This window comes from Carettochelys insculpta, chromosome 7 (genome assembly GCF_033958435.1).
Source record: "Carettochelys insculpta isolate YL-2023 chromosome 7, ASM3395843v1, whole genome shotgun sequence".
In the NCBI taxonomy this organism is placed as follows: domain Eukaryota; kingdom Metazoa; phylum Chordata; order Testudines; family Carettochelyidae; genus Carettochelys; species Carettochelys insculpta.
The window spans coordinates 65,240,066-65,252,271 of record NC_134143.1 but is presented as its reverse complement, the minus strand read 5'-3'; the positions used below and the strand labels follow the sequence as shown (position 1 = coordinate 65,252,271).

Below are 12,206 nucleotides of genomic sequence, written 5' to 3'. Positions count from 1 at the left end.
TATATAAGAAAAAAGTTAATTCCTAATAGGTCCTGTCTCCCTAGTTAACAAGCCTATTTTATAGACATAGCAATGTCCCTTCTAAGCAACCAGCAGAATTCTGATCCACACCCCACTCCATCAGTGCATGCCCTATTCTTCTTTTGCAGTGATGTACACTTTAAAATAAATCCATGAATGGGATGTTTAAAATGAGACTGGACAAAGCCTTTGAGATATGGAAAGCCTTTCACTGGCAAGGAAATGGACAAGGTGAACTAACAGCAGTTTTAAACTAATTACTATTATTTTGTTAAATGAATAAATAGTAATCATGGGGCAGTTTGGAACAAGATCTTCATATTTATAAAAGCTGCAAGATCTATTCCACAAATTCTCCCTACATTTTAAAAATCTCCTTGAAGAAGCTTAACTCAAAACTCACCTACTTTTACGGTTATAATCTAATGTGGAATGTGCATCAGTTTAAGAAAAAACATACAATAATTAGCCTTAAAGGCAGAATAAGGAGCAAAAATATATTAATCAACTCTGTTCCTGAAACTGTAGTGCAACCCAAACCAGAAAGCAAACATAAATTTATCCTGCATTAAACAACAGGAAAGGGCTGGGAAACTGCAACCAAGTTTCCCAGCATCAGAACTAAGTTTACAAGAAGAGGACATGTATTTCTAAGATTCTAAGTGGACGCTTCTTGAAAACAGCATGAAAATATTGCTTTTACTATTTTTAAAGGTAGGTAGTGTGTTTATAAATATAAAGTTAAAACCCAGTACCTGCCATGGTTCCTGTATTTGTTTATAGTTGAAATAAGTCATGTTAAGCCATAGGTAAGATGGTTGATAAATATTTGCTGGCATGTGTCTATAACTTGGAAAATGCCTTTAAAATCTAGAGAACCAATTTCAGATTTAACTCCAGTCACATGTGCAAAGAGTTTGGTGATTTTCATGAGATAGTTAATTTGTTTTAGATCAATGTCACTGTAGAGTCTGACAGGCAGGCTGATTTTTTCACTGGAGAGACCTACTGTTAGGATAGCAGAAATATTCAAGCCAGTATCTGAATTTCCTCTAAGCTGAATGGCTGTGTGGTCCAGCCACAGGCCAGACATGGAATCTAAAAGCTGCAAGATCTCTTCCAAAATTCTCCCTGCAGTTCAACCAAGCTCCAGAGCGGACTTGTCACAGCCAGGGGACGGGTATTCCTTCCTTACCCAGCCTAATCTGGACCTGCTGCAGCTGTGAAGTGGCACTCCATCCCCAGCCTGGCAACTCTGGAACTGCCAGGGCCATGGAGAGATACCTCATACCTGGCCCTGAGCTGCCACAGTGAAAGAGGGCTGTGGGTAGTCCTCTCTCTCCAGGGCAGACTGCATACTTAAACCCTCATTGCCAACCCCACCCCAGAGTCCACGTCCCAAGCCTGTGCCCTCTCCAACCCAACCTTTTCTCCCAGCCCTGAAATCTCCCCCACATTACAAATCCCACCACTGCCACATAACACCCAAATGTGGAAAGAATTTTGTTATGTGCACATCCACACATCATGTCTATCATATTGGTGCATATAAAAATTAATTTTACACATGTATACAAAAAATTAGAGGAAACAATGGCCAGTACTATGAGAGTCTTACTTGCATGGGCAACAGCTTCTCACTACACATGAACAGCTAAACGATACCATAATCACCATATTGATTAATGTTGTTTCTCCTTCTCAGAAAAGCTCACCTCATTCATATTATTCATCTAGAAATGGTTTCAAGTGAGTTAGACCAATTCAACTACACTGACTGAGAAGCACAGACATTTTTTTGAGGTAAATGAAAATAAAGGTACTTTTTTCTTTTTGTGGATGCCCTACAATTCCCAGCAAACTATGGATTGAATAAGTAAATATATTAAGACAAAACAAGAAAATCAGAAGTACAGTAAAAAAAAATCCATTTAGAATGATGACAAGAAACACTAAGAGATGGAGTTAGAATTATGGACAAACGCTAAGAATCACTTCACTTACCAAAGATATAGCACCTTCATTGGATAGCAGATGGCACAAGCTGGCAGCTTTACGGACCAGTTGTTCCTGACTAATCACGTTGGAAGAAAGGCCGTTAATGCCATTTCTATACCTTTTACTCTGAACTGCATGAAGACTGCAGGCTAAAGCAGAAATGTGAATACAAAGGTTGTTAGTTTTCCTACAGAGCTTCTTAATACGGGAGACTTGAATTTATTAAACAGGAAAGCTAAATGAGCTTAAAAACTGACAACCATTACACATGTAACTGAAAATTAACAATCAACTAAAGGAAAATCATCTGATATACATGAACTACAAAGGCACGCAGCAGAAGGAAAAGATTTTAAAAGATAATACAGCTACTAAAAATAAAAGATTATACCACAGTGTATAAAAGTTAAATAATGAAACTAACTGTAATTCAGATCCAACCATTAATAAAAATAAAAATAGTCAAGATATGTCCTACCTCTGCAACAAAAGAAAGTAGAGGAGGTAACCATCACATCTGTGATCAGTTTACATAAAACTGAAACAAAATCTTATTAAAATAGGCAAGAGAGGAACATCAGTGATGCCAGATCAGACCATAGAGTCCATAAGGGTAGGTACCCTGTTTCTGAGAGTGGCAAACACAAGAAGACTGCCAAGGAGAATAGAAAAACAATGCATTCATTCAGCTACTTAGGTAATGGTGAACATGGGGTAAAGGGCAGGTTGAATAATTTTCCCAGATAACTAATTTCCAAACAATTAAGCTATTTCCATGCCTATGGCTTTGCTTCATGTTTGGGAGTGGGGGAGTGATCATGTTGGATGAACTTAAAAAAAAAAGCCTCCATATTAATAACTCTCCTGCTAAAAACTACTACATACCAATAATGGCCTCTTTGATGAAGACATGCAAGACACCATTGCTGTAGAAGTTGAGTTCAAAGACCGCAGGAATAGTTGTGCTGGGAGTGATGTAGAACTCATTGTTTCGGCTGGTATTTGTGATATTTACACAGTTCCCCAACAGGTGGATGGCATGCATGACAACATCTTCAGAATTCCCTGAAAATCCCAAGTCAAAGTCACGGGCCAAGACCTCCTCCTTCATAGAGAAGAAGTCTTCCACCAACTTGGAAAGGTCAATTCCCTGAAGAACCAGAGTCACAAGATTAAATAACGTAAACCTTATGCAAGACAAAATGTTGCAAAGACAGTTCAACTGACCTGCAATCTTCAAACAGAAATAAACAATTCAACTGAGTTTTTAACAACACAAAGCACAAATCATTACATGAACAAATCTGCTTCCAAAGCAGACTTTGTCCAAGTAATCCATGATGTTGTCACTTCCACTTGGACTGCTGCAAAACACTCTACACGGGGTTACACAATAAAACCACCCATAAACTATAGCTAGTGTAGGACAGGACTGCTTTGTTTAACAGGGCATCTCACATTCTATGAAGCCCTAGCAGGTTCGGAACCTGCGTTCTTTAGAGAGCTCATCTCTCTCACCTGCCAAATGAGAGATGCTCACTTTGGGTATTTTTGCTAACAGACCTTTTGTTTAATTGGTAGGAGGCTTGAGGAAGAGTATTACTCAACTTGAAATCACTTCCCTTCTTACTTTACCAAGTCATATTTGCTGAACTTCAGACACTGTTGCAAAGCTCATCTGTTCTAGCAGATTTTCAACAGGGAAGGGGAATGACTGGATTGGCCAGGAAGGTGAGAGTAACCTAGACTTTGAGGAGTTCATATTCTGCACCCCCCAAAAACAGAAATTCAGCACATAATATTTTAAAATTCTGCAAATGTTATTTATCAGAATGAATGTGGAGGCTTCAGCATTGCACTGGGGGGCACAGGCCACTGCCTGCACAGTTGTGGGAGATCACTGTGCAGCTTCCCACCCCAACTTCTCCCAGAAATGGATTCAGCAGTGAGGCTGCACCCAACTCTGACACTGTGCAAAGACCTAGAACCACCCTGGGCCCTGCCCCTTCATGCCAGATAACTAAGTGTGGGCATTCAGGCTCAGCAAGGCAGAATCCAATTGTGGAAGGGCTTAGTCTGGGGGTAATTCAGGTGTAGCAATGAACAATTGTATCTTTCTTTCGGAGCCACACATTCAAATTCAGTTGTACATTAGTACCATTCCTTTACAAAATAGGACAGAAAATTTTATTTGAAAATACAATAATTCAGCAATTTGTCCAGATGTAGCTTATTTGAAATAACTGAGATCTAACAAAAAACCCAGTTACAATATCAAAGAACAAATTATTGCTTTTAAAAATCACCAGTAAATCTTGAAATTAATATGGAATCAGAGGGGTTTTTAATACTCTCTTTTTAGGAAAAGATTTCCCTTTCTTCAATGATAACTTACCTTTCCCAACAGAAATCAAATCCTGCCAATCCTAGCTAACAGATTTCATCATACATGTATAAATCAATGAAAAAAATATGTCCACTGGTAATAAAATTTACAGCTAGGCAATAAAAAAAAAAGAAAAATACTCTTTAAAAATGTACTAGGTTTAAGGAAATTTGCTTTGTATATTTTGACATGCAATGCCACAATTTGTGACTTAATGGTTATAAAGTTTTAACTTTTTAAATCACATCTGTCATTAATGACTGTCTTACCCTCCACTAGCAAACACCATAGTTTTCCACAACTAACTTTTTCTAAAAAATATAAAATAAAATAAAAACCTAAATAATGATTAAAAACGTATGTCAAAATTATATAAAAATGAGGGTTAAAAATTCTGCAAATGTTAATAAGTTAAATGAGAGTAGCACAAGTTTCACTGTTATCTAGAATGTCTATTATAAGCAGCTAGCTGATATCTCTTTCAAATATTATTTTAAATTCAAAATTGAAGCACACACTTTTCTTGCGTCTGGAGTTTTGTAATTCTGCATGAAAACAGCATATGAGTATTTCAGCAGCAATCTAGCCTTACCTGCCTGTGTCGGTAGAGCAGCAAACAGGCAACTATGTGTGTTGACATCACAGCACATGACTTGTTAGCAGCTAGAAGCAAACAAAACAAAGCTGTGCTGAAATGTTATATACCTGAAAAACTCAACAAGTCATTTACATGGCCTAAAATGACAAGCATTAATTAACCAGTAATTACACTTGGCCCTTACACATTTCTGCAGGGATTTACGTTTTCCACACGCTGCAGTATACTTTAAGACAGGGGTAAGCAAACCTTTTACATCAGGCCCCCCTTTACTTCCCTGCAATTAGCCTTCCCCTCTCCACATCTGTCTAACTCAAAGATTCCTAGGGAGTGGGAGCAGCAGGAAGTGGCACAGGCTGGGACACTGCTTCCTGCAGGTCCTGTTCACCAGGAACGGTGATCCTCAGCCAGCGGATTTCTAAATGACAAACACACAAATTCACCACTCCTACACCTGCCACAGCACACAGATTTACAAGACTGGTTCTGGAGCCCAACCAGCTTGTCTCTCTCTAATGTGATTACCTTATATCAGGCTAAAAAACACACATTGAATTTTGTCCCATATCCCACAGAGATTATTATGAAGTGTCAACTTTCCTCTTTATTTTGTTGTTACTACTCTCCCGGGTGGCTCTAATTTTGACAGCTGCTAAACTCATCTTCTTTCATTTTCACAACTTTAAAAACAAAGGATCACCACAAAGGGCCAAATTTTCCATTTCATACTACAGGTAGCAGGCTTTGCCGCCCACATTTCAAAATGTAACAGACTAAGCGAGAAACCTATGGAGGGACAACAGATATATTAATAAACATTGAAGAGCTGCGACATGAGCATGCAATTAAATGGCTCCCTTAACCCTTCCTGCTCCTGCAGCTGCATACGGGCCTCCACTCTCAATGTGCCACCTCTGCTCCCCTCTCTCCATCAGCGTAGAGCTGGGCAAGCCGTCTTTGCCACTGGATTGGAAATGGGAGGCAGCAGGGGGCTCCCCCTGAAGTGAGCAGTACCCTCTGTGTATAGGCACAGGCAAGCTGGGGGCTGAGAATCCAGGAGCTGGAAGCAGGAAGAGCACTGTAGTGTGCAGGCGCTGGTGCTGGGGTGGCTCTAGTGGAGTTATGAGGCAGCAGTGGGGGAGCACGATTGCACTACCCAAAGGGGCGTGCCCTCCCCTTTGCGTACCCCTGCTTTAAAGGGGCTAAATCAAAGAGCAAGATGACAGGAATTCTAAAGTTCCAACTTACCCTGTCACTGACTTGCTGTGTGGTTTTTGGCAAGTCACCCTAACTCACCCTGTTTCTTCCCTTGTAGCATGGGGTGATCAAACATATCTAGCTAGCAAAGTGCTTTGATGGTTATTTAATGTTTTTTGTATAGGTTAGACCTGCCTCCCTGATCCAGCACTCTCAGGACCTGAGCTGTCCCAAGAGCTTGCCAGATCAGGATAGTCAGGCTATTCTGGACTACCCCACTCCAGCCAGCATTGCCCCCAGCAGCTCTGTGCCCCTGGCCCCCAGGACTCCCCACCCTGAGTTAGCTGTTCTGCTTCCCCGGTTTCAGGTGCTCCTTGCCCAGGGCTAGAAGTGGCTCCACTTCCCGTTAATGGGGCTGCCTGCTACTTGACTGGCTAAGCCCTCAACCACTAGCAACCTCTGTGGCTGGGGTCTCTGCTCCAGCAGCTGGACCAGAGTCCCAGACAAGAAAGGTTCAACCTGTAGTACTTCAGAAGTGTGAAACGTTAGCTGTCCAAATTTACTTTAACTAATAAGCCTTACTGATGACGTTTGTCTCAAAATGTTTGCTAAAACACACACATATTATCTATAACTATATCTGTGTTCACATATCAGATCTGATACCTAAACTGTGTATTACAGATCCGATACAACCAGACATTGGTTGGATAAGAAGAAACACAATCTCAAGTAATTCTTTACTGTCATGGTGCTTTCAACAGCTCTGCCTCTGGAGGTAATTTTCTACTTACCACCAAAAGGAATATAAATGCACAAGAGTTCACTCAAACAATTATAAGTAGGGGAGGCAACAGGTGGACAAGGAATCATATCCGAGCCGCCAGACACTTTTGGACAGACCGCAAATATCTTTTTATTTATTACTGTTATTACTTTTGTGTTACTTTCTTTGAAGTTTGGACCTTGACTATACCTTGACCAAGCAATTTGACAAAAAATAATTGACCATCCATGACTTACGGGGTAATCAATTGTTTCATGTGCTTTGGAATATTTATGTTCCTTAGGCCTGGGTTCTAGAATGCTGACTTACAACCCAGCAAGTCAAAATCCCAGGATACAGGCCTAAAGAACATAAACGTATTGAAGCACATGAAATAAGAATACAATAAAGCAGCAGTTCTCAAACTGGGAGTCAGACCCCAAATTGAGTTGCACCCCCAATTTAAAGGGGTCCACAGGACTGGCTTAGACTTCCCAAAGCTTAAACCTGAGCTCGTGTGTTGGTGTCAAAGCCACAGCCTGAATGGTTCAGCCCTGGGCAGCAAGACTCATGTTACGGGCTTCTTGACTTGGTCTGAAAGCTTTTACCCCCCAACTCAGGGCCATGAGTCTCAGGCTTTGCGTGCGCCCAAGCACACACGTATTCTTTTTCCCCAAGGGCAGAGGGCTCGGGCAAGCTCATGCCTCAGTCCCCTTCAGACTAGGGTCATGTAGTAATTTTTGCTATCAGAAGGGGTCACTGTAAAATGAAGTTTGAGAATGCTTGCCATATAGTAACAATTTTGTTAAAAAAGGAATAAGATTGCAAGTATTTACATAAATAAAATACTTATCTGAAATCACCATCAGCCAAGTAAAAAGGTTATCAAATGATAACTTGACCATAGGAACAAGATGTAGTTAAATATGATTGATTCCATACTTACTGAACAATATATGCTCAGCCAAGTTGGCTATCAACTGTCTTCTAAAAGGTTCATTAGATAAATTCCTAGAATCACCCAGTGCAGTCTCCGTACCTTCATCCACAGTATCATTAGGCCTGAAGACAACACAAAACTAATTCATGGCGTGAAAAAATTCCAAATTTTGTCAAACTCTCATCTACATTACCATTCACATACATAATAGTGAAGTATAATACCCAAAAATATTCAAACATTCTAACATGGGCACAAGAAGTCTCTAACATTACAAGACGCATAAAGTTCTCGATAAACATCTTCCCTAGATATATTCCAGACTCCCTCTCTATGTTATGGTGCATATTCCTAGAATATACTAAGAAAACACAGAGCATTTACTTCATTCTTTGGTTATCTACGACTTCTCCGTTACATCAGATATGTCCCACAACTACTTTCTTCAGTGAATAAAGCAACAAAAAAGCATTTTATACAAATCTTTTTAGAAGAGTTTTCAGTCCAGCTGTTTCACACATCAAAGCAAGGGTATGGCATAGCATGACAATGCTTAAAAGACAAATGACTTACTCAACTTCTTTTTACAGGAATCAAGTAGTACCACACAGGCTTAGACAAGTCATGCAAAGTACTTGACACTCATATAAAATAATCTAAAATTCAGGAATACCTCCATAACACATTTTCACATTTTAAGCACAAAGTAATAAGCTCATGGGAGCTCACCAAGAATAGCCCTGTTAATCACTGCATGATGCTTAATCAATAATCATTGATAAGTGTATGAATCTTAGCATCATCACGCATAATATCTGAATTACATGGATACTTAAAAGATGTTTAAAAATGTGTCATTTCCCCTTATATAATACTCCTATAGAATTTAAAATGTATTAAACTAGTAAGATTCATAAGAAACTATTCCATGACTGTACTTAATTTAAGAGAGAATGATAACATTCCCATAGTTGATTTGAACAGGAGTTCTACAGCTGGGATATGGTCTTCAGTTTATTAAGACTGTATAAGATAGTTTAAAAGCCTTAGAGTAAAACTTTCACGTGTTCTATTTTATTGGATTTTTCCATAAGAGGTTACATAGATAACAGTTTCATTACTCTTAAGAACTTAACTATCAGAAACTACTGGAAATATACATTAATCCAAAAATACTACCAAAAGGGTTCAGAAGAACATCCTACCGTGAAGGAAGTATTGCTGGTAACAGAGCTTGCTCCAAAGACAGCAAGGCAGGCGTGGGTTTTTGACTTTGGCTGTCCAAGTATTCCTGTGAATATAATACTTATTTGCGCATTTTCCCACTAACTGTAGCATCCAACACCTAACTTAGCTGGCTTATTGTGTGACTCCAAAACAGAGAGAGGAAGCAAGCATGAAAGGTTAAGTCAAGTCAAAGTGATTTTAAAATAACGGGTCTTAAGATTACGAAAGTTATTCTGACTTCAGGACATTCTATTCTGTTTCCTACAGAGACTGGTTCAGCAGTGCAGATAGACACTGACCGCTGGTCAGGAAAATGATTACATTCCATCACAACTATGTATATAATTAGGGGATAAATATTTACAGGCAGCTCCTCTACTCAGCCAGCACTGTGCGCTCACAAGTGTCTTACAGCAGTCCATTACATCAACATTATTTTCATTAAGAAACTCACTCAAAAAAATCAGATATCAAATTAATTTGACAGTGTCTCCACTTGATGAACCCAGGTTGAGTGACATTAATTATGTTTGGGATGCCAAATTTAGGGTTGACAAGTACCAGAGAGGTAGCCGAGTTAGTGTCTTTAAAAACAACAAGAAGTCCTATGGCACCCTATAGATTAATGGATATTTTGGAGCATAATCTTTCATGGGCAAAGACCTGCTCAGGGTTGTTTTTCAAACTCAAATTTTATACATATGTTTTAATACATATTGCTGAATAAAGCCTAAAGATAAACATCTATTTCACAGTCAACTACCACACAGGAAATATATTTCCCCATTATTTTTGTACAACAATACACAACTGGCCAAATGCATCATGGAGAAGTTTTACTTTATTATTGATCACTATGAGAAGTAATATTGGCTTTATATCCAATAACTCCTGCTTTGGGCAGAGGGCTGGACTTGATAACCTCTTGAGGTCTCTTCCAGCCCTAAGATTCTATGACCCAGCTGGTCTGACACTATGCTATAAAACTAAATCTGTACTGACTCCATACCACGGACTGATACGAATCTTCACCGATATGTCAAAAAGTGATCTTTTTTGAAAAACAGCCTAATTGTATTGAGAGGCTGAAAGCAGTACTTCTCAACCAAACAGTTTAGCTTGTGGATTCCTGCATTTTAAAGCACCTAAGAATTCATAAGAACCCAAGTATTTCAATAGACATAAACCTTACTTTTAAGGAAAATGGCTGTGCAAAGTCTACTCTGACACATCCGTAATTCTTCCGCAGCATCCTGAAGACTCCTCTGGCTACACTCCAGAGACTTTCGTTCTTTTTAGGCTTCCCCTGCAGAACATTGAACAGCAAAGCCAATGTTCATTTGCAATTAAAAGCTCACTGATATTTAACAGAAGCATAACGACAGTTGCAACAAACAAAAACTCAAATATCAAACAGACCCTGATCCAGACATTTTTCATGATTCATATTACTTTGCATTTTTAATTCTGACACAAAAAGTTAAATCTCACAGAGCAGAGCAGCGCAGGCATAAAAATAGTTACATTTTTACATAACAAACAGAAAATCCCTCAGGCAAGGTAAGTTTTCAGTTGCGTCTTACCAGCTGTTCATTGTTATAGTGACCTTCAATGATGCGGTCATAGGAGATTCCCACAGGTATAATTAGTATGTCAGGGGTGGCATTTGTGAAGAGAGCATCTACCACCACAGATAAAAGACCTGCTCTGGCACAAGCTGTTTTTCCACTCCGGGAACGTGTGCCTTCCAGGAAGATCTCTAAGAACTGCTGCTGCCTAAGCAACTCCTCTATGTGCTAAAGGGAGTAAAAGAAAAACAAAGCATTAAATGATACAGCTGCAGTTGCATATAAATGCACTGCTCCGTATCAGCAACAGTTCTAGTTTTGTAAAGAGAATTCTACCCATGACAGCTTTTCTCCACTGTGGGTCCCAAGAGGTCTGCCAAGAACTCCAGGAGGTGGACCACTTATGCAGGACAACTTCCTCCCTTCCTCTTCCTCTCACCTCCCTCCTTCGTACTGGGGAGCAGCAGGTGCAGGAAGGGATGGGAAGGAGCAGGGGTGGATGTGCACTTGGGAAAGGGGTGGAAAGAGGTGGGGAAGAGGAGGTACAGGAGTTAAACCATGCTGGGAAGAAGTCAGTCAGGGCCTACAAGGAAAGGGTGGAGTGGGGGGGGCAGGATCTGGGCCTAACAGGGGGAAAACTTAGGGGGGACACCCCAAAAAAAATCAAAATGGAAGCCCTCAGGGTGCTAAAGTTTGCAAACTGCTGGTCTATAAGATTGTTCATTTAGGTTTGTGTCAATCATGAATTACAACAGGAATACCATTAACTAGAACAGGGTGAGGAACCTTTCTTGGGTTGGGGGCCACATAAAAGTAAAAATCCAAAAACCACACAAAACCCTCACTGAGGTAGCCCCAGACTGAGACATCTCACTCCCCTCACGCACCAGTACTAAAGGCAGGGGGCCAAGCAGGGGAAAGGAGGTTCAGGGCTTCCCCCAGGCCAAATTAACTCTTCTGGAGGTGTGGCGTAAGACAAAAAATACAGTGTACAGAAGTGAACTGCAGGGGAGCAGGTGCAGGCTCTAAGCAAGAGAAAAGGAGCAGGAAAAGGCTGGGGGTGGGTGTTTGGGTGGAAAGGAGGGGGCAGGATCTAGGTGGAAGGGAGGGATGATATAGTAACAGGCAGAGGGAGGGGTTCTGCAGGGAGCCCTGAGATGATAGAGCCTCTTCCCCACGTCCCACTGCAGAGCTCTGGTGCAGGGAGTGAAAAAGGGAAGAATTAATTGCCAGATCCAGTAGACAAAATCTTGGCTACCTACAGGACTAAAGAGAGCTGGTTGGCTCTTCACCAGGACAGCAGCTGGTTGCCTGTGATTTTAGCCTCCTCCCAGTAGGGAAGTCACTGTGCAGAGTGGCCAGCATTCTGCTGAGGAGGAATATGCCTCATAGCGCTGATATCCACCAAGATTTCCTCCCCTCCGACTTACCCCCGCACCTTCTTGCTACATGTCTCAGCCTTCTTAGCCCCTGTGCACACATGTACTCTTCTTTGTAAGGCCATT

General features: G+C 40.6%; 1 protein-coding gene across 1 annotated transcript in view; it reads right to left on the bottom strand.

The window, feature by feature from the left end:
* GPAM (glycerol-3-phosphate acyltransferase, mitochondrial) overlaps positions 1 to 12,206 on the bottom strand; it is a 42,739-nt gene that overhangs the window by 10,377 nt on the left and 20,156 nt on the right. Inside the window, exons 10-16 of the mRNA XM_074999842.1 lie at positions 10,717 to 10,929; positions 10,326 to 10,439; positions 9,112 to 9,197; positions 7,913 to 8,028; positions 4,998 to 5,068; positions 2,905 to 3,169; positions 2,026 to 2,168 (exon numbers count right to left, since the gene is read on the bottom strand). Coding sequence (XP_074855943.1) covers positions 2,026 to 2,168; positions 2,905 to 3,169; positions 4,998 to 5,068; positions 7,913 to 8,028; positions 9,112 to 9,197; positions 10,326 to 10,439; positions 10,717 to 10,929 — 1,008 coding nt within the window. The remainder of the gene's footprint in view (positions 1 to 2,025; positions 2,169 to 2,904; positions 3,170 to 4,997; positions 5,069 to 7,912; positions 8,029 to 9,111; positions 9,198 to 10,325; positions 10,440 to 10,716; positions 10,930 to 12,206) is intronic.